General features: G+C 42.6%; 1 protein-coding gene across 1 annotated transcript in view; it reads left to right on the top strand.

Annotated features, from left to right (window-relative positions):
* The window catches only part of OSBPL5 (oxysterol binding protein like 5), a gene marked incomplete at both ends in the record, with an annotated part of 180,874 nt that overhangs the window by 133,298 nt on the left and 24,866 nt on the right, over nucleotides 1–22,710 (top strand). The window contains 4 exons of the mRNA XM_080346065.1: nucleotides 494–595; nucleotides 2,196–2,399; nucleotides 8,830–8,914; nucleotides 21,150–21,321. Of these exons, the coding sequence (XP_080202191.1) occupies nucleotides 494–595; nucleotides 2,196–2,399; nucleotides 8,830–8,914; nucleotides 21,150–21,321 (563 nt within the window). The remainder of the gene's footprint in view (nucleotides 1–493; nucleotides 596–2,195; nucleotides 2,400–8,829; nucleotides 8,915–21,149; nucleotides 21,322–22,710) is intronic.

Here is a 22,710-nt window from a genome sequence, read left to right as displayed (position 1 = left end):
ATACAGAGGATTAGATTATGTACTGCAAACAGAACAAATCAGTGTAATTATTTCACTCTGTTTGTATGTTCCAGAGCTATTATGCACCTCAAGAGGATTGTAATTCTTCATTGGTCTTGTTAGGAGGGGTATGCCTAGGCACTCTGAGCAAATTATTGCTTGAACACTTGCTTGTCTACCAAACCAAAAGCATAAATAACTTGGTTTAGATGAAATTAGATTTAATATCTTTAATTTGAAGGGCGGATATTCAGCTTCTTTCCATTTCCCCCAAAGAAAAGCCAAATTAGATTATGTTTAGTGAAACTTCAGGAGCAGAGAAAATACCTGTTATCTCATTATGGTTTTGTTCTTCCTTGTGCTCATTTCTGGGGAACCTGTGCTGGGTCAGGTTCTAGCTGCGCTATACATAGCTGTTCTTAATGCATTATGATCTTTCTTCCCCAAAAGAGGCCATGATTACAGCTGCTATATTTTCCCTGTTCTCTATCAGGTACAAAAAAAAAATTACAGACAGGAGAAGAAAAGAGCTACCAAACAACTCTTCAGTGCTCTGAAGGATCCCAGTGTAGTGATCACAGCAGACTGGCTGAAGGTATTTAATTGATTCTGAGGCTGTAGGAAAAAATAAGTGGGAAGTACTTGATATGTCTGAGACTTACTATGCATTAGCACTTTTTTGAGTGAAGGAAGACTGAATACTTTTGAATTGAAGTTGCTCTCAAGCTGTGATTAAATAACTGCTATGAAAGTAGAGTTATGGGGAATATTTACTTTCCATCTTTTAACCTAACTTCATCCATCTGTTCCATGTCCTTAAGTAGCAACAAGGTCTCAGAAAGTGCGGAGTACAAAAGGAAGCGATGATGTTTCTTTATTTTTTCCTTTATGAGTCTGCTGGCCTCTTCCAAAGATGTGGCTTTGTACTGAAGAAGGAATAGACAGAGTAACAGCCTGGAAATGAGCAGATACAGCTTGTTCTATTGACAGTTGGATTTTATGTTGCCACAGCACAGAATGAAACATATTGGACCTGATGACAACTGTAATTTCTCCTTGTGCAAAGACTCAACTAGTGACAGTTTCTCATTGAAGTCCTGAAACTTTGTATGTGGCCAAATAAATTTGTATTGATACTGTTACCTTTGACCCTCTTTTTCTCCTCATTTGGTGCCATTTAGTCTTCTCGACTAATAATGAATTGGTTGCCCCTTTCATAATGGTAGAACTTAGTTTCCAAACATTGCCAAACACACAGCTCTTTAAAAAAAAAAAAAGAAAAAGAAAAAGAAAAGTAACTTAGGGATTTCATGAAACAATAGAATCACATTTGACCAGTGTGAAAAACCTCCAACATTGTTCTACAATCAGTATTAGAGGCCAGAAAAGTGTGATTCTTATGGTTTATTTGAGAAATTAAATTGGCAACAAAGTATTTCCATTGTGTTTAATGTTGATGGTAGTTAAATATTAAGATTATTTTAAATGCAGAAGAGCTGTTGCATGTTTGCTGTGGCTGGAAGTTTCTGGTTCAGCAGCAGATGATGCTGGGCCATAAAAACACAACACCAACAGAAGACTTGGGGTTTGGCCTATGTATGTTGAAGACAAGACCACCTTAGGCAAAACCTAACCTTACTGAGAAACTTCCCTGTTCTTATAGCTGTTATCTTTAATATACGCGGTCAGATTTAATGTCTCCAATACAAGAGAGAGCGCACATTGAGCTTGACACAGAAGTAAACCAGCTGGAGAAGGTGCTTTTAAAAATGGGCTATTTGACAAAACCCATTAATAGCTCTGTTCTACAGAACACTATTAAAATGACTTATAAGTCGAGTTAGACTAGTTATAACATTTTTCTGTGCAATGTTCTAATTGGCATGTCCTCTGTGATTAATAACAAGTCATTCTCACATGGGCCAGCAGTGCTGGTTGCCTAAAAAATTAAGCAAGCTGCTAACACTAAGCCAGTAATAAAAATATGAAGACTAGATTCTCATAGTGAGATTTACAAGGTCTAGGATTTTACTATGAGATCGCTAAGACTGTTCAGATAGTGCAGTATATCTTCTTAAGTGTGACCTTGGGAGAAACGCATGCTGGAAATACTGTATTAACACTGAATAAATGCTGGTTTTCTTTAAAGGAGCAATGTAAATGCAACTTTTTGTTCTTTCCTTTCTCTCCTTCAGATTCGTGGGACTCTGAAGAGTTGGACCAAGCTGTGGTGTGTTCTGAAACCAGGAGTGCTGCTGATTTATAAGACACCAAAGATTGGACAGTGGGTTGGGACAATCTTGCTCCATTCTTGTGAGCTGATCGAGAGACCCTCCAAAAAGGATGGCTTCTGTTTTAAACTTTTTCATCCTTTGGATCAGTCAATCTGGGCTGTAAAGGTAACAATCCTGATGAGTCAAACAACCTCCTCCAGGTCACCAAGTGTCTGAGCACTAGTGTTATCTAGTGTTGATATTATCTAGCTTCCCACTTCTTCACTTGCTGTTAGTGATGGTGAGTTGACTGCATGAAAATATTAAAGACACTGAAGCTTGGTCATATGACATCAAAGGAACATGGTGCCTTGTGATTAGATATACAGATGTGTCATTCTTGGTGTGTAGATGCATGCATAAACTGAGGCAAGGGGAAGCATGTTAGTGCAGGAAAATGATCAATACCTAGAAGCTGTATCAAGCTATGGCCTACATCTTTAAAAAAGAGGTGAGGAATAGATCAAATTAACTGACTTCCCCAAAACAAGAATGCGCAAAGCACGAAATGCTTTGCACAACACTGGAAGAGGGCTGGCAAAGTGGCAGAAAACAGATTAATCATTTGACTTTTTTAGATTAATCATTCGACTTTTTTTCCTAATGCCTCTGGGGTTTTGTGTTTGTTTGCGATGGACTTGGAACTCTGGTTTGCTCAAGATTTGTCTGTTCCACAAAAGTGTGACTTCCCATAGGTTGCCTTAATTTTCTCTTCTTTAAAAGAGAAACAACAAGGTTGTCTCTCCTTCACTTTGAGTTCTTCTTCAGTCTGTTGGTATTCCAGGGGTGAAACAGTCTCTTCCTGTGTACACAGTAAGTCTTGCAGTGACCTCTGGATCTCTATGTAACACAAATGATTAATAGTTTTTCACACTTCTTGAAATAGCTCCGTACAAATTTTAAGGAGCTGCATTTCTTTTCCTTCTTTCCTTTAAGAATAGGCCAAAAAAAGAGAAAAGAATTATCTAATGCCTCTGAGCAAAGAAGACCCCAGTACTTTCTGAGAGGCACCAAGAACAACATCTTTTGGATACCCTGAAGACAAAACTTACATTATTCTTGAACTCTTGTTTCCCCATTAAAAGCAGTGACTCAGTGGAGTTATTGCAGACATAAATTCTCCAGGAGACATCACCAGTGTAAACAAGGTTTTACAAGTTACTGCCTTGCTGCAAGATGGTCAGCAGAGTAAATCTACTTGGAAAGAGTCTTGTGAGAGCGACGACAGCATTTGTCATTGGCATCCGAAGGTCTAACAAAATGGAGGAGAAGCCCTGTGGGAACAGACCAAGCAGCCTCACCTGCTCATCTCTGCACTTCATTGAACAGTTTTAAGCACAGCTATACAATCACTATAAAAAGTCTTGCGATTTTTAGTAAGGTAGGAGGGGAGAATTAAAATGAACTCGAACAACCAGGGTAAGAGTTGCTGTCTCCTGACAGTAGCACAGCTCTGATCTGTGCCAAGATGCACTGCTTTTGCTTTAAATCCCAAAGGTTTCATTGCTACTTTACTCCTTATTCAGTTTTGAGAGCTTTGATGTTTTTTTTATTCAGACCATGCACCCAAGAAGGTTGTGGATTATTTGCTGTCCATCAACAAAAAATTCCTTGTGATTTGACAGGTCAACTGAATTCTTCCGAAAAGCACAGTGAGGAGACCTAGTGAAAAAGTAGAATCAAAACCACAGTCAGGTACTGAAAAGTAGCGTTCCTGACAGTTCTGAAGTGTTATGGCAGAATGCCCTTCCCTTTGAACTGACCAGCCAAAAGAAAGAAGAGTTTTTATCAAGGCGTATATGTATTTGCATGTGTTTATGTATGTCTAATTTTTGTGTCTCTTGAGGAAATATATGACAAAAATAGGAATTAGTGTATTAAATATGAAGGGAATATATCTCTGAAAATATTTGTGTACTAGAGGAATTCCTAAGAGGTATGAGTTTTAAAGTCAAAGCAGTATCCTAAGTCTCTTGAGACATACTTAGAAAGCTGCATTTGAGCTGCGCGGTAGGATATTTCCTGAAACCTGAGTTCAGTCTGGATTGTTACATGTGATAGATGCTTTCAGCCACAAGGTGAACTCCAAAATACACCTGAAGAAGAAAACCACCACTGATGTGCTTGTTGTCAGATAAACTGTCTGCACTCTGACAACAGTTTAAGGCTGAAACCGCTAAAAATACTGTTTCAGTTCATGTCATTTCATGGCCACCTTTTGAAGCAACTGGAGGAGAATTGGCTGATATAAATTGGTTATGTATAACTGTTCAAAGAAAGCCCATTTCTCATGAAATATAGATTAGCCTGAGCTTAAGCAAAATGCCCAGGTTACTATCCATCATGGTAGGAGTAGGATCTGCCTAAACAGCTTTCACTTTTGGCTGAAATGGCTTGTGAAATTTTAAGGATTTTCCGGACTAGAGTTGATGGTCCAGTTTTTTCTCACATCAGTGGACTTCATCTGACTCAGGGTAATTAATGGACGCCTTTGTACGGGTTGGCCTGGCTGCTCAGCAGATGTTTGGATCTAAGTGCAGGGCTCAGCCCTGGAACAAAGGTCTGGTTCAAGTGGTGCCCTAGACACTTCCAGTTGTGCTAGCCTATTAAATACGATGTGCAGTCATTTAACTTCAGTTAGAGCAGGATGAAATTTTGGGGTGCCTTTCAGATGAGAGGTAGGTAATATGTAAGGCCATTGCTTGTAGTGGAAAGCTTAATATATGCAGAGGAAACTGGTTTTTCTGTAAAGCTCTCTGGTTTCTAGAGCTATCTTAGAAGCATATCCCTGAGAGGAGGGAGTTCTTTATTCTACGCTGTTTCACTGGCTTTTTGAGCATTTTGGCCTGAAACTCCTTCACAGGGCAAATAGATTAGACCTCTTACCTTTTTGCTCTGCCCATGGCTTTGTAAACCCAAGGCCAAAACCACCAAGGTCTCCAAATCAGTTGTCAGCAAAAGCAGCAGTAAGAAAAGCTTCCCCCACATGCTCCAAATACTGCTCCAGAGGCACTTTGTCCGTCATGTGAAGGCAGTGCGATCCCACGCTGCTTTCAGGGAAGAGACCAGAGAATGCCAACCTAGTAATGAGTGTGAGGGTGTGAGTGTCAGCCCTCTGGTCTCACAGAGGGAGTGTAGGGCTGTCTGCTGGCAAGGTTTGCCCGGCTGTCCCAAATTAGTGTCCTGGAATAGTTTGCATTTCCCTCTGAGCTTGCTCAGAAGCTAGCTGAGCAGTGTGGTGTGGGAAGGTTTTATTGACTGCAGTTTGTTCTGGCATGTATTTAGAGCACTAAGTGAATCGAGGTCAAACCCACTGAATCTAGAAATATATATAATTTAAATTTTGTTGATTTTAAGAGCTTTGAATTGTTCCTTTAAAGAAAGGAGTTCTAGTAATGGGCTTATGCGGCTCTTTTACAGTTGTTTGTTCTGTTCCATGATACAGCACAGTTACCCATAGTACTGTTTATAAAAGGTTTCTTTTCCCCTTTTTGAAGCTTTGCTTTATGTCTTTCCAAGACTAGATGTCTCATCACACTATCTAAAACAGTGTGAGTCCACTCCATTTCTCAAAGCCTGATCAACCATTGCTATTTGATAATGCCTTTTGAGTCTCAAATCAAATGTAAAGACAGGAATGACCACAAGATGATAATTTCTTGATTGTACTGTCCAGAGGCTGCAGCTGAGCTCTGAGTCCCAGTGTAGCAGGGATAACATTCACTTTTTGTAAGAGATGATCATTGTCTCGGAGGTCTTAAACTGAAAGGCTGGGAGACAGAAAGCGTCATTATCTCACCCGTGCAGATACACAACCTTATTTCTCTCTGAAGATGTTTATGTTTATGGCCTCCTCTCCTTTCTGTGGGAAGCAGACCCCTCCATGTATGAGCGTGCCTTACTGTTGAATATGTTTCCTTGACAGAATGACTTGGCTGCTCCTTGTGTTTATCCACTTGCCTAAATGTCTGTTAAAACCTTGTGTTATTCCCTCCTTCTGCTCTCCTCCTTTTTTGTAATAACATCTCTCTGGATCTGTAGTATTTTGGTTGTAAGGTTATTCCTCCAAGAGAGCAAATATCAATCTCTGCACTGAAAGAACAAGTAGTGGTGTTATCAACAGTTCTTGAACACCCTGCTCAGCTGCAAGCAACTGAAAGGAAAAATGCCGTTGGGAATGATGCCCAATTGCATTAGTGTCACTAGTAATGTCTTGAGCTGCTCTGCTCTGGTTTACTAATCAAATCTCAGCTTTGCCAGTCCTGACTATTAAGCCTTTAAACAGTCTTAATTTTGTGAACCTCTTGTGGGAGAGGGGAGGAAAAAAAGAAGTGAGTAACAAGGATCTCAATGTCTCCTGGCAGCAGAAGAGCCCTGCAGATGTGTAGACAAGGAGCTAGACTGAAGACTTGCCTTCTCAGCACTGCATCTTTGTGGCATAGATACAGATAGAATTTGATACTTGTCTTATGTTTGCATTCTTAATTCTTTCCAAATTTTGGCTTCCTGAGTGGAACTAAATAACAAAAATCCAGATAAAATCACTGTTTAACTACCAGACACTTGTATACAGGAGCAGTTTTCAGTAGCAGTCGTAGTTTCCCTGCTTACAAACTAATGCTAGGGAAAAGGCCTTCTTTCAAGGAGCAGGATGGAATACCATAAAGGACCATGTAAGGGAGGAGAGTCACACTCAAACTGCAAAAATTTCCCTACAGATTTTCAGCATTGTGTGGTATTCTCTAGGAACTCAAGGAAATCTGTGTTTGAGCATCCTGGAGAAAACTGATTTTTCTACCCTGCAGTTGGCATAGTGGTCATGCGAGGATTGGTGATGTTTTCTGCTCTATGTTTACTTCTGACTTGATGTCTGCATGTTTGAAAAATAACCTGCTTTCATGTTGTTTGTTACAAAGTAAGGAAGAGAAGGAACTTGAGGAGGCTGGATCACTTAAAAATGCAAGGGAGGAAGACAAGGGACTTGCATTTATTTCATAGAATTGTAGAATGGTTTGGGTTGGGAGGGACCCGAAAGATCATCTAGTTCCAACCCCCTGCCACAGGCAGAGACACCTTCCACTAGACCATGTTGCTCAAAGCCCCATCCAACCTGACCCTGAACACTTCCACGGATGGGACATCCACAGCTTCCCTGGGCAGCCTGTTCCAGAGCCTCACCATCCTCACATGCCCTTGTAAGAAGGCCTCCAGCTTTCCTGTAGCCCCCCTTTACATACTGGAAGGCTGCTATAAGGGCTCCCAAGAGCTGTCTCTTCTCCAGGCTGAACAACCCCAACTCTTTCAGCCTGTCTTCATAGCAGAGGTGCTCCAGCCCTCTGATCATCTTCATGGCCCTCCTCTGGACCTGCTCCAGCAGGTCCATGTCCCTCTTAAGCTGGAGGCCACAGAGCTGGATGCAGTACTCCAGGTGGGGTCTTACGAGAGCTGAGGGGGAGAGTCACCTCCATCAGCCTGCTGGTCATGCTTCTTTTGATGCAGCCCAGGGTATAGTTGGCCTTCTGGGCTGGAAGTGCATATTGCCAGGTCATCTTGAACTTCCCATTTCAGCCAGGTTGTGGCATGAAGTCTCTACCATGGAGTGTATGAAGGTGTGCTCACCAGGTGCAGGAATTGCTTCTTCTTAACAGCTTCTGGAGCTCAAGAGAAGAGAAAACAGGGAGAAAATCAAGGTGGGAACATGTGGTTCTGCTCAGAGATGTTCCTCATCCAAGATGGACTCTGCTTCTCTGGGAATCATTTCTAGAGGGTCATGCTGAAGGGATGGTGACAAGATGTTTGCAAGACACTATAATCTTTTTTTTCCCACAACTTCTAAACTAAAGGCAACATAAACAAGCAAAGCTTGTTTTTGTTAAAGCCTGAAGAGGCCGTTACCCCAGGCACCACAGCATAAAGGTTCCGAAAGGGTCTGATGTAGAGGTGAAGGGCTGAAACCCTGCAGCACGTGCCCATGCTGGGAGACCTTTGGTCCTCAGCCTGTTGTTTTCCCTGTCTCCTCCTTTCCCGAAGATGGGTTTGCAGGATGGAGTTTCCTTCCTTCCTGTTTCCTTCCAGAAAGTCTGCCATTGCCTCTTTCCTGGAGCACAAGGTGTGGGCTCTGCCACTTCTATGGTGACACATAAAAGGTGTTTTATTGCCAGTGTGTCAGGCTGCAGATGGAATGACTTGGCATGCACCGCATGGAACAGTCTGTTCAGGTGTTGCAAAAAGATGGCTAATAGCAAATATACGACTGTTTCTGTCCCAAGCTACAGGAATGAGATTTTTCCATTCCCAAGGATCTGAATAAACAGAGTCGGTTTGGGCTGAGCATGGGTTAGACCAAGCCCCATTTACGTCAGAGCTCATTACTGCTTTGGAGCTGCAGCAGCAATGTCGTGATTACTAATGAGTCTCTCTAAATTACTCCATCTGCTTCTTCTTTCTTTCCTATCACAAACATAGACACTCTGCGGAGGAAGGTTAGAAAGACTTTGAATGGTCCGTTGCATCTTCTATGCCTTATTTATGTCTTTTTGTCTGTGTGCATTTCCAGGGCCCAAAGGGAGAAAACGTTGGTTCGATCACTCAGCCTCTTCCCAGCAGCTACTTGATTTTCAGAGCAGCCTCTGAATCGGATGGTAAGTTTTGGTCTTTGTTCGCTTTCTCCAGACTGCATACTCTGTGCTAGTTAAGAAGATAGGTTGGTGCAAAAAAACCGTGGTGTCTAAAGGGAAAAATGGCAGCTCACCCAACTTGAGATGCTGTTTGTTAGCAATGTCCAGAATACATCAAGCAAACTACAGGCACATTTCATATTCCTCACTGAAGAGCCACCTTTCTGGCCGTATATATGGAAAATGAACCTAGGCATGTAGCTGGGGAAAAAAAACTAAGTATATACTAAAGGATCAAAGAGCTTGATCCCAAAATTGGGATGAGAGGGGGCTTAACTGTTTTCTCAGTTCAGCAAGGACTTCAGTGGGTTATCTGCCTAAGTCGTACACCAAGTAGGGATCTGACGGAGGAAAATGACATAGTAATATTGAGGAACTGTTGGTATCTGTCTCTCAAGCACCAGAATTTCTTGTTATCTTGTGTCATGGAGATACCCAAAATTCAATTTAGGCAGGCAACAAGCTCCAAACAGACTTTATTCTTGCCAAAACTGTTTAGCAGAGACACCAACCAGAAACGAGGTTTATCCAAATTATTTAGCACTCCAACAACATTATAAAACACAGGCTCAGGTACCGTTTGAGGATACTATTATTGTACAACCATGTAAGAATAAAGAGTATCCACAGCATGCACACACTCATTCACAAAAAACAGAGGCCTCTTTCACTCAAGGGTACGCAGAAGGAAATAATCACTTGCCCCTTTTCCTTTGCAGAAGGAAAATCACTCACCAAAGAGGCAAGGATATTCAGTCCCAGGAAGTCTCCTTAGATAGCATCCCAGGCTAAGGGGAGGGCTCTGTTCGCAGACCTGCTGCTCTGAGAAGACCAATCAGAAGGGGTCTTTGATGGAGCCCCATTTTGTAGCCTGGTCACGTCTGGCTGTGGTCATTATGAGTGTGGTCCTGAAGCTTCTCAGCTTCTCTGAGCCTGGGCACCTCCTTGGCTGAGGACCCTGTCAGGATCCTGCCCCTCCTGCTGCCCTGGTCGCGGAGGTGACTGGGGTCACTGTGCCCCAGGGTGCGGGGATGTGACTGTCCACACCTTGATACCAACCAAGGTACCAACAGGTGGGGCACAAATTTGCTCAAGAGCCATCAGCTGCCCCATTGATCTCGTCAGGGGGATGTGCCACTGCCACAACTTGCTGTACCATGGTTCACACTATAGCAGGCCCAGATACTGGTGACTCCACATGTAAAATACCATTCTGGGAATTCACAAAATTATGAAAGGTAAATTTAGGTCAGTATACAACAGGCATGCTGGTTTGCTATGTGCAAATCTCTATAAATTACTTTAGTGGACCTAAATCAGTGATTTATAAGTAGATAAGAAGATTAAAAACATGTTTTCATTCCATTTGACCTTCAGACTACTGTAATTTTTTTTGACATAGCAAATTAACCCAGGCTGTTCATTTTATGCTTATTTTTCACTTACCCCACCAAGGGTGCTCTTGTAGCCCATATACTCTTTAGGGATGCAAGGATTTTTTTAAGATTTAAGGATTCTCTTTGAAAGCAGAGCCTGCTGATCCAGTGATTCAGTTTTACATACTCCTAAAGGCTGGAAATGGGACAATGCCCAACGCACCTTTGACATGCCACTTAGAATAGGAGGAAACCTTTAATTACAGGTGCTGTTCTTTCTATGACTGTGCAAGGAGGGCTGTTCATAGTGAGGGATACCAGCTCAACATTGAAAGCCGTTTGCATATGCCAGTATAGTGAATGATATGAAAATAAGTGGAACTTGTATAGAGCCGTACAAGCACATCTATTTGAATATTATGCTTTTGTAGCTTATGGAACAGTACAACTTATTTGTGTAAAGGAATACAGGATTCCCACGTGACTCCAAAAATTACCTGCCTAGAAAGGGCTAGATTGATATAATACTCTCTTGGGGGGAAAAAAAAAGTGCTGTTGGGGTAGAGCTACTAAATTATAGGTATTTCAAACCTTGGTTATACAGGTAGCCCACAGAATAGATATACAGAATAGTCCTACAGAGTCCTTAAGCAACCAAGTAGCTTCAACAACTGTCTGTCAAACCAGATTTTCTAAATTATTGTTTCCTTAGAGGTCTGTGTAACTTGTGTTTCCATTAACTTAATTAGAAAATGCACAAAGGGACCAATGTGGTCATTCTGTGCATTCAGGACAAATTGCTGTCTCATAAAGTATTTTTCCTGGCATTTCAGCTGTCTTCTAAATGAAAAGTTTCATTCTGGTGGAAAACTAATGATCAAACCTTACAGCCAGGCTGGCAAAGAGACCTGTGGCTGCGCTTCTACTCTCTCTTTTTGTGAGATCTGCCGTAGGCCACTTATGTGGAGTAGAATAACTTTAGATTTGTTCTAACTAACCTTACCCATAAAGGCTCCCAAGCCAGCAGTAGCTCCCAAGAGATCAGCAGAGGTAAGACTTTTCTAGCTGTGATCTCTCTGTCTGGGTCATACACCACTTGGTGAAAAAGCGCAAAAGGGACCATATCTGACACATGAGAATTTTCAGTATTTAAACGCCTGTGGGAAGCTTTCTGCTCAGTGAGTTATTACATGTCTCTGGTATCATAAGAGCTTAAAATAGAGAGTTCCTGAAATGTATTTTAAAGCCAAGATATTGGCCAAGATTCTTGGGAAGCATGCAGAGGCCAGGCAGATCAAAGTAAAGTTACTTTAGGGTTTACTATGATTTTCCTTTGCTGCTTCTCTACAGTAGAGTCTTAAGGTTAGATGGAAAACTAATGTGATCAAGGGAAGGAGGAAGAACTGAAATACCTGTCAATCAAATATCTTAAATGTGTATATAGGAAATAACTGGGGCCTTTGTTTAGGGATGAAATAATACATGCTCTTGAACAGCACTAGCAATGCCCTTGAGTCACTCGCACAGGTTTGGAGTGCCCACATTATGCCTGGTAGATCCTGAGAGTCTGAGGAGGTGACCGTGACAGTCAATGGGAAATGGAGCTTTGGAATCTGTCCATTTAGTGGTGGACTTCAGAAAAAAAATATATAGTATTACACCAGAAATACTAGCATGCCTTGTGCAGGATGGGGAGGATGTGAATCTCTTTGTGAGTTAGCCTTCCTGGGGGCAGCCTGGGTACATCTGCTCCACTGAGCGGTCTAGATGTACTGACAAATGGCCAAACACATGGAGATGGGTGACTTGGAAATGGTATTAGTGTCAGTAGGTGGTCTAAAACATATGCAGACAAGGACACAAAGAATAGAAACTGCTAAAAAACCCCTGTATAAACTGCAGCAGATTAAGGCTTGTACTTTGCGGTTAATAGAATTTGATTTTAAGCCCAGAAGACACTACTGAAATGGTTGTAGATTGTTATATAGCTTCACTTATTGTAAAGAGGCATCTCCAGGAGGGTGTACCTGAATTTGTTTCATTCCTTCAACACACTGGACAAACGTAGATAATGCAGTTATGGTCAAGAGAGACTGGAGATAAAGGTAATATTAACTAAGCTAGCTGACACAAATAGGGCAGGTGGAATCTGGTTCCTTGCATAATGTTAGTGTATATTTGTAGTATGTTTGCATCTCCTCCATAGATGCGATATTGTATGAATCTACAGCATCTCTAAGGAGGTGTCCTGACTGTGTTCTTCATAATGCAGTTTCCCATGTTAGTAGTGGAAAATGAACCACAGAGGATTTGACAGATTTAATAGTAATTGACGGAGACCTCTTGACTTGTTGGGGAATATTGAGTTGCGGCATATGTTCGATGTGCAGTTCTGCTATCCAGGCAACTATATCATGATCGGCAGCTACATGGCCTACTTTTTATCTCAGCATTTCAGAATCCCATCTGTGACAGGCTATTGGTAGGATTTAAGGTCCTGACTTCTGGACAGCCTGCAGAACCACCACCGAGCTGAAGTAGTGTTTCCATTCACGGACTGCAGCAGCAGTCTGCTTTATGATGTGGTTTAAAGACATCTGGAAGGTCATGTCAGCCCATACAAACCTGTACAAACACAGGGTCTTTCTTACTGGTTTCAGAAAATAAAAGTGATTTTTCCAAAGCAGTGACTGTGTATACATTTCAGCTTTATCTGATGAGAGGCTTAGAATTAGTAGTTTAAACCTGTCCCAAGCTTCCTGACTGGATCATTCTGGGGCTGCCCTTGCAGTCTCCAAACTGGTGCCCCAGACCTCTTAAGCATTTTGACTCACCTGCTTAAATCTCATAGCACAGGTCTCCACCTTGCCACAGGTGCTGCCACCAAAGGGGTTACTGGGGGATGCCATGGGGCAGGTTACCAGGGGTTAAAGACTTAGCAGTGGAACTGTAAACCACACTTACATTTTGTTCCTTATGTCTGTCCTTTCGTTCAGGGGTGCTTTGGGTAGTCTCCATGGCCTGATGTGGGAGTTGTGAAGAAATGCTGATGGTCTGGCTTACAGTGGTGGTGTTTCTTTGCTAGGCATCTGGCCCTTCCCCCCAAACTGATGCTCTGATCTGGGGACGAAACTAAATTATTGAAATAAGGGTCACGCACAGAAGCAGTGAAACAGGAGGAAGATTGCAATTTGAAACCAAGTTGACAATGAAATATATCATTGGATCCTGGCAGTACTGGAAAAAATAGAAATTGCCTTCTTAGCTTTATGTCTGCCCTTCATATTCCTTAGACCTTTCACAGCAGTTTAAAATCCAGGCATTTGCAACCAGATTTCATTTAGTTCAGTGCATAAATTGTACCTGCAGCTGAGAGATCACATCCTTGCATCTTGACAGCTGAAGTGTAAGAAGTGATGCACGCAGGCACCCAAGTGGTACAGCAAAATAAGCAGTCAGCTGAATACGATGACCTTAACGTGCATTGACTGAACCAAATCAGCCTCTTCCTCATCATCCGTGATTTGTGTGCACTTGAGCAGGAATTCATCCTTTCCAGGTGACAGTCTACGTCAGGTTGATTTTTAAAAGCATCTATCTTGTAAGTGTGAGGCACGAGGCCAAAAGCTGGATTACTTTAATAATTCAAGAAGAATAATATTCCCTTAGTGATGCCTCTCTGGAGGAATGTATGGTTACTGGGTGTGAGGCTTTTGAAGTCTTAATTGGCAAGAGATTCATTCCAGCTGTTCTGTAGCTACGGGAATGCAATGGAAAAAATGTGTAGTTGCAGACTGAGATTTCAGTGTGCAACAATGTGATTTCATCTCTAGCAGATTTTTGGTTTTGGTGAGTGCTGAGAGAAGATTGGCTGGCTCCTCTGTGATCAGCTGTTGCAAAATGTGGCGAATAGTCTTGACACGTTAAGTTATGAGTTGTTCCAGGTGAATGATGGTGACTGTTAAGAATTTCAAAGCCAAAAAGCGTAGCAGTTTTAGTACTGCCTGTTTTCTTGGGGTTTTTTGGTGTGTTTTTTTTTGTGCATGTGTGTGTGTTTTGTTGTGAGTGGTTTGGTTTTTTGTGTTGTGGTGTGGGTTGTTTTTTTTTTCTGGGGGATATTGTAAATTTAGATCCAGGTTCCAGTATAAGTTGGGAAATTACATATTACAGAGCAGTGTAGGGGAAAGGGACCTGGGGGTCCTGGTGGACAACAGGGTGACCATGAGCCAGCACTGTGCCCTTGTGGCCAGGAAGGCCAATGGCATCCTGGGCTGTGTTACAGGAGGGGTGGTTAGTAGATCAAGAGAGGTTCTCCTTCCCCTCTACTCTGCCCTGGTGAGACCACACCTGGAATATTGTGTCCAGTTCTGGGCCCCTCAATTCCAGAAGGACAGGGAACTGCTGCAGAGGGTCCAGCGTAGGGCAACAAAGATGATGAAGGGAGTGGAGCATCTCCCTTATGAAGAAAGGCTGAGGGAGCTGGGTCTCTTTAGTTTGGAGAAGAGGAGGCTAAGGGGGGACCTTATTAATGTCTATAAGTATATAAAGGGTGAGTGTCATGAGGATGGAGCCAGGCTCTTCTCAGTGGCAAGCAATGATAGGACAAGGGGTAATGGGATCAAGATGGAACACAAGAGGTTCCACTTAAATTTGAGAAGAAACTTCTTCTCAGTGAGGGTGACAGACACTGGAACAGGCTGCCCAGGGGGGTTGTGGAGTCTCCTTCTCTGGAGACATTCAAAACCCACCTGGACATGTTCCTGTGCGACCTCACCTAGGCGTTCCTGCTCTGGCAGGGGGATTGGACTAGGTGATCTTTTGAGGTCCCTTCCAATCCCAAACATACTGTGATACTGTGATACTGTGATACTGTTTGAAGACTAGGACAAACTCAAGTTATTTCTTGAACTGAGCCTAGGTTAGCAGCATAAGCAAACTTCAGTTGTTTGGGTTATTTTGGTTATGTGTTTTGTGGTTTTTTTGTTGGATTGGGTTGGGTTTTGTTCATTTTGTTGGTTTTGTTTGTTTTCTTTTTTTGTTTGTTTGTTATTTTTATTCCAAGGAGGAGATGGAATTTTTTGTCACTTAGTTTTAGTATTTCCTTTTGCGTGTGAAGAGTCGGTGTGAGCACGTGCCTGCTCCTGTTCAGCTTTGCAGCCTCCAGGTTTCCACGCGGTGCCAGCAGCACCTAGCGACCTGCATGGAGCCATAGTGACTCCCAGTTGCCCAGCTGTACTGCAGGAGTCATCTCAAAGGACCACAAGGTGCTTTTCCAGCGTGCTGAGCCAAAAAGGCCTGGAGAAAGCATATGGAAGGTTTCAAACCATATGTGGGCTGCACATTTGGCTTTGTTTTTGCAAAGTCAAGGCAACACACATCCTGTATTAGCTTTTTTTTTTTTCCCCAAACTTTTCATGAAGGAATAAACTTTGGAACCCAGCTGTATTTAACTGATGTTTCAATGAGTTTTCTTTTTCAAATTGTCACTGATGACTCTTGTCATTTTACCGTGAACACATATAGCAGAGAAAAAAGGTTGCAGGCCTACTTAGGAGTGACAACTCTGTTTCATCTCTCTTTTGTTTTTTTTCAGTGAGCACATCTAAGTGATGTGCAGATGTGTTCCTCTGACATCTCACTTTCCTGGGACATCTGTCACGTGCCAAATGCTGTGATCATCATTTGCTAAAGTGATGTAGGGAGTTGATATTGAAACCCATGATCAGTGCAAGGAAAGAGGTTGCTACAAAAGAGAGCAGAAACCCAGGCTAGCTCTAGCCCTCTGGTAGGACATCCACTTCTGGTGCTTTAGAAACAGCCTTGTCAAAGAGTCTCACTCTTTCTTCATCATTCCTGGAGGGAGCCAAAGGTGGCTGAGCAACCCACCCACCCGACCAGTTCAGGTGCCTAAAAAGGGGTGATGTGGAATGTCCTCTTCGTGCTGGCTGCCAGTATGATGATCTACTGGGCTTTGAACATCACAGTTGGGGATCTTCTCTGGGTGGGGTGTCGTTTCTGTCGATTATTATCCTCACTGAGAACTCTGTTAGCTTGGATGAAAGATTTCTGTTGCTGAGTCTTGTAAACCCTTGTGTGTGGCTTGTGAGATACATGGGAGTGTTATTTTACTTTCTCCCTCTTTCATCCTTCCCCCTCTGCAGCCCAGGTAAGAGCCAGAGCTTACTCTGTGGGCTGCCCCTGTGACAAAATACTAAATACAATGAAGAAAAGGTCAATCTTGGAAATAACATTTGAAAAGGAATACTTAGTTCCCAGCTCCCAAGCAGAAGGAGGTAATGCAGGTGTTTTTGAGACATGACCTCTGCAGAAACTGTGCAAAAGTAATCATTGCAGTGGATAGAGTAATGTATTATTTGATATAAAAAGAGCTTACAAGCCTATGGGGAGATTCTGCCATAGGCTGACAATATACTCTTGGGTTTTCCTTCAGAATTTAGACATCTGCTTGCTTTAAGCCACAATTTGTGGAAAATTATAACCGATAACTGATTGCAATATTTTACATTGCAGTTTTTAAAACGTCCAACCTTCTGAAAGAATAGTGTTGTAACTCCTTTGCAGCTCTTTTTTGTTGTACATATCATGTTGGGCTGCCATTCCTCTCTGAAGGAACCCACATTTTGCATCCTTCACTGATCTAATTGCCTTGTATACAAAAAAACATGACTTGAGACAACCACTCAAAATATGTGAGAAGTAAGGTAACTATGAAGCCTTCATGCAGACTGCCGTGACTATAGATGACAACCTTTAATTATGTGACCACATACATTTTTCCCCTTCTGCAGTTCCTGAGGGAGTGATTAGACTTGTCAGGTAAGCAATTAAGTAATCCAAATGCTAGCATTTCTGTATCATTTTCAGAATAAAGAAGAATATTGCTCAGTAGCAGGATCACTCAAATGTAAAAACATTTTATGTAGGCCCTTAGCAATGAAATACATTTATCTTGTGTGCAATCCCTGAAATTGAGAGGATATAATTTTACGGTGTTGTGCTGCAATTAACACACTGTTGACTTGCAGAAAATGTAACCTTTTCATTTGCAGAGGAAATCCTAGATTTTACATCTGGTTTTGTGGCATGTATTTGTTTGGATTCACAGCACCACCTGATGGCTGAAGGCCCGTTTCTTAGCTTGAGGATTCTGTGCCTCCCTTGAACTCAGTTGCTGTTAGAAATGGAAACAAGGGCAAACTGATGCCATTTCTGTGTTCTATGAGGCACAAGTAACTCTGACTGCTAAAGCATAGCAAGTTCCTCTAGAGCTTTGTGTCTTTGCTTTGGAAAATCAGAATTTTTTTTTTGGTAATTTTGTTTTTAATTTAGGCTCCTTGAATAAGGTTTCAAAAAAGATTCAAGCTACTCATAACCCTTTCCAGGGAGTTACCCAAAGAGATAAAAATCCTAGATATGTTATGGAGAAATTTCCTCTGGTAATGTGGTGGACAAGCCCAAAGGTTTGACCAAGCCTGTACGTACCATGTCAGTACCAGTGAATACCAGTGGCAGTGACAGGGCGACAGCCAGCAGAGACTGCTCTGCCTGCAAATCCGGAGAGCAACATGGCTGAAGGGAACTTTGGGGTCACCCTTGCCACCCTTGTTAGAAAGTGTGAACATAGCCAGTGCGTTTCTGTAACCATCATAAGGTCCTGTCTTTGTGTGAGTGCCCCAGAGGGCGGAGGAGCTGACCCCCATCACAGAATCACAGAACTGCTGAGGTTGGAAGGAAGCTCTGGAGATCCTCTAGTCCAACCCACCTGCTAAAGCAAGTTCACCCAGAGCAGATCACACAGGAGTGTGTCCAGGCGGGTTTTGAATGTCTCCAGAGAAGGAGACTCCACAAGCTCTCTGGGCAGCCTGTTCCAGGGCTCTGTCACCCTCGAAGTAAAGAAGTTTCTCCTCACATTCAGATGGAACCTCCTGTGCTTCAGTCTGTGCCCGTTGCCCCTCATCCTGTCATTGGGCACCACTGAAAGGAGTCTGGTCCCATCCTCTTGACACCTACCCTTCAGATATTTATAAACATTGATGAGATCCCCTCTCAGCCTTCTCCAGGCTGAACAGACCCAGCTCTCTCAGTCTCTCCAACTAAGATGCTCCAGACCCCTAATCATCTCTGTAGCCCCATTACTGCTCCAAAGTGCTCATGCTGCTACAAATCAAGCTACCTATCAAAATACCTGATTTTACAAGCTCATTGAATGCAAAAATATCTTGACATATGCAGCATTTACAAATGTCAAATTATACAGTCCTCATTCTGCAGAACTGGAAAAGAAAAGGTAAAGTTGAAGGAGCTGAGCCTAAACAGGAATGTGCTCCCTTGTACAGAATAACCTGAAATGGGTTTTCATCTTGATGTGTTTGGGGGGAGAGCGGATACGTAGGAGGGATTTGTGCTCAGCACAGCCATTAACTCTAATGGGTTATCCATGCAAATCCTCCTCATGGCGAGAAGAGAATAAATCTCTACGTGTGAAGCCTTAATGCAAGAATATTTGTTAAATACAAAATAGTGTGAAATCAATTCCAACAGCCTTCAACCTTCTTAATCTTTTATTAACCATTATGTGTGATTTTATTATTAAATTGTAAGCTGATGCTGAAGGAATTTATGGGATGAGATTAGAATAAATGACTGGGTTCTGTGGTGCTAGTGGATCACTGTTCAAGTGCAACTCTTTGAAGTCTGGGGTATTCTTCTCTCATTTACTGGTTGCAGCTTTGTTCCAAAGCAACCACTAAAAGATACTCAAATTTTTAAACGTTTCTTTGTAGACATATCACCTGAATTTTTTTTAAAACTCCCATTGATCCTCTTATAGAGCCAAATTTTGGTCATATTGAAATAGATGGGAGTTCCGCACAAGAGAGCAGGATCGCAGTGGGATTTATGCATGCGCTTGATGCTAAGTGTGTGATGGAATTGAATGTAATGGAAGCGTTCCCCAAATGGGACCTCAGAATGTATGTGGTCCAGGGAAAACCTATTTGTAACACTTGCCATTGCTAGAGCAAAATCCTTGTTTTCTTCATTGCCTCTCAAGCACACTTCTCATTATTGGGAAAATATATTCTGAGGAGTGTAATGAAGAGCTCTGTTTTACATGCTTGAAATTAGAGGATAACTCCCTTGATACCTCAGTTCTTGAATGTTCAGCCAATTTGCAGGTGTCTTGGCCTCATTAATGACTGCGCTACAGAAGCAGGCTATTTTCAGATGCTCCTCGAACACAGTGACTCCAACATTGTGGTGATTTGGCTTTTATGCTAACACACAGCTTTGCAGATTTGTATGGATCATTGCAGAAGGAGCCAAGGGTCTGTATGGATTCCTGTGATTTTCCTTTGCTGCCTGCCTGTGGGACCTGCTCAGGCCTTAAAAAAGTCTGGTGAAGCTGTGTGTGGGAACTGTGGTTTGTCTCATCTCTGTGTCATGCTTATAGTTTCTGGTATTGCAAAGTAGACCCTTCAGGTAAAGGTTTTTTGTGACAAGATAAGGAAAACTCATGCTCCCCCCACATTGTCTGGTGGACTGGGCAGGGAGAAGGAATAGAGAAAAGGGAAAAAAATACAGAGAAAAGGAAAAATAAACAGCCTGACAAGCAACTGCCTCTAGTCTTAATCAGTCTGCCAAGTACTGATCTTCCTGGCTCTTGTTCCGAGATATTGTTGCTGCAGCACTACACCCTTTTGGGATGCTCGAGCCTGCTTGTGGTTCAGTGATCCCACACCAGGCAGGGGCCTCTCCTGCACGGCGCAGTGCCCTGGTGTCTCCCTGCCATTGGGGAGTGTGTGTCATGGGGATGCCAGATGCTGAACGTGTTATCGGGGTGTATTGCTTGCAATCATGAGCTGCTAGGTGGTTTGAAAGGACCGTATCTGTACACGTTTCCTGCATTTCAGACTAAATCAGAAAGGGGCAAAAGGAGATGTGAACAGGTTGTGGGAGTTTAGAGGAAGAGACGCTATTAGGGGAGAGGGAGTTGGGGTGAGCTGTGAGCTTCCGTCATGGGTTACCACCAGCCAGCAACTAAACCCCACAAAGCCACTCGCTCTCTCATCCCAGATGGGACAGGGAGAGGGTCAGAACAGTAAAAGTGAGAAAACTCATGGATTGAGATAAAGACAGTTTAATAAGTAAAGCAAAAGCCACGCAGGCAAGCAAAGCAAAACAAGGAATTTATTCACCACTTCCCATCAGTAGGCAGGTGTTCACCCATCTCCAGGAAAGCCGGGCTCCATCACACGTAATGGTTACTGGGGAACGCAAATACTGTAACTCCACACATCCTCTTCTTCCTTCTCCCTCCCCAAAAATACATAATGAGCATGGTGTCATATGATGTGGAACATCCGTTTGACCAGTTTTGGTCAGCTGTCCTGGCTGTGCCCCCTCCCAGCTTCTTGTGCACCTGGCAGGGCACGTGAAACTGAAAAGTTCTTGACTACTTAGGATCAACTAAAACATCAGTGTGTTACCAGCAGTATTCTCATGATAAATCCAAAACACAGCACTAAATCAGCTGCTGGGAAGAACATTAAGTCTATCCCAGCCGAAACCAGGACAGCTTCCCATTGTATTACCTGTGCAGATGTACCACTCATGCAGCCACTAAAATGCACCATTTCTGGCAAGATAACCTAGGGATTATGTATATGAAAAATAGGTTATTGTACACAATGACTTCCTGAATTCTAATGAGCTTTACTCCCAGGCAACAAGCTTTTGAGAAGCAATGAATGAATTGTCTTATTTACTCTCCTGTGCTTAGATAATTCCTTTTGTTTTCACAGGCCGATGCTGGCTGGATGCTTTGGAACTTGCCCTGCGTTGCTCCAGCCTCTTCCGGCTCAGTGCCTCCAAGCAGGGAAAGGATGGAGAAATGAACTGTTCGAGTGATTCTGCACATGCAGGGCTCAACCACCTCTTGCACACAAGCACCATCTCAGACCAGGAGTTCTTCCAGTAAGATGGCATTATCACTTCTTAATGCACAGAGAGCTGTTGCATGGCTCACACTTTGTAATTCTTTTCACTTTAGCATAATCCAGCCAGAGTCCACCAAGAAAACCTGTTTAAAAACCAGCCTGTATGTTCTGCTGCTGCATCCATCACTAGTGGGTTTGGTGCATATGAGGATTGTTGTCACCTGACGCTTGGGCACACAGACTGGGGGGAACTTCAGCTGTGCTCATATGTACATAAACAATTTTCTGCTGTTGCCTACTTGGGCCAAAATGCTGTCTGGAGATGCTGGCATGAAAAATAGCTTTCCTAAGTAAAGACTACAGAATCCATCTACTACAGTAGACCCGTGGTTCCTCACACAATCACTAATGGTGTCTGTTGTCTAGCACATACAGCTCTGGGTCTGATCTATTTTTTAATAATGTGTTCTTTTTTCTAGTAATACTGTGTCATAGTCAGCAGAGTGCACAGACTGCATCCTCAGTTTTATAATTACTTTCTCTCTCTACAGGGGTTTTGAGTGGTTTCCAGTTTCTTCCTTGATGCATCAGATAAATTTTTACATAAGGGAAAAGTGTCCGCACAGCCTTCTTCCTATTCATATTCCTAGTATTACTGCAGCATTTTGGAACAACTCACATCAAAGCTCTGTAAGCTTTAAAAAACCCCAAGCCTTATCTGTTGCTTATAGCTAAACAGGCAACTTCAAAAATCCTTCTGGTGTAGACACTTGGCCCTTGGAGTGGGAGCAGGGAGATGTAGTCTCTTTTTCTAGTTCTGCTGATAGGAATTTGACTCTTAGGGTTCACAGCAATGCACCATTGGTTACACGGTTTTTAAGGTGGTAATTCTTGCACCCCACAAAGTTGATGCCTTGCACAGTGGGACCTCACTTGAAACTGTTTTCTTAGGCTCTATTATAATAACAGCAGGGATCTGAGTCCTCCTCTGAGAGCCGAGGTATCTCTGGTCCCATGGCAGCATTTTGGTCTGCCCTTAGGCTGTGATATTCACAGCAGGTGTTCTCCAGTCCTGCTGTTTGGGTTTTTAGCTAGAGTTTGAAGAAGAGCTTTACTGAAGAGCAATGGTAGAAGAGCAGGCAATCTGATGTGTTGCCAGGGTGTGTCACATAGTACTTGTGCATATATTTCTGTTGTTCTTGGGCTTCTTCTGTAATACTTTATGTTCTAATTTCTTTCTGCCTAAGAGGGAGTCTCTTAGGACTGTACTTGCTGTGCTAATGAATCCAGGAATGCAGTGGACTTGTTTTTCGGCTGGTGGATGTGTATACAGAAATCCTAAGAGCCTGTGGCACTGAAAACATACAGGCAGACTCATGGCTACTGTAAGGATGTGCAGAGATAGAGTTATAGTTGTATTACAAAA

The sequence above is a fragment of the Nesoenas mayeri genome (assembly GCF_963082525.1).
Source record: "Nesoenas mayeri genome assembly, chromosome: 5".
Lineage (NCBI taxonomy): Eukaryota > Metazoa > Chordata > Aves > Columbiformes > Columbidae > Nesoenas > Nesoenas mayeri.
The sequence above is the reverse complement of the archived record's forward strand: the minus strand, read 5'-3'. Positions and strand labels throughout refer to the sequence as shown.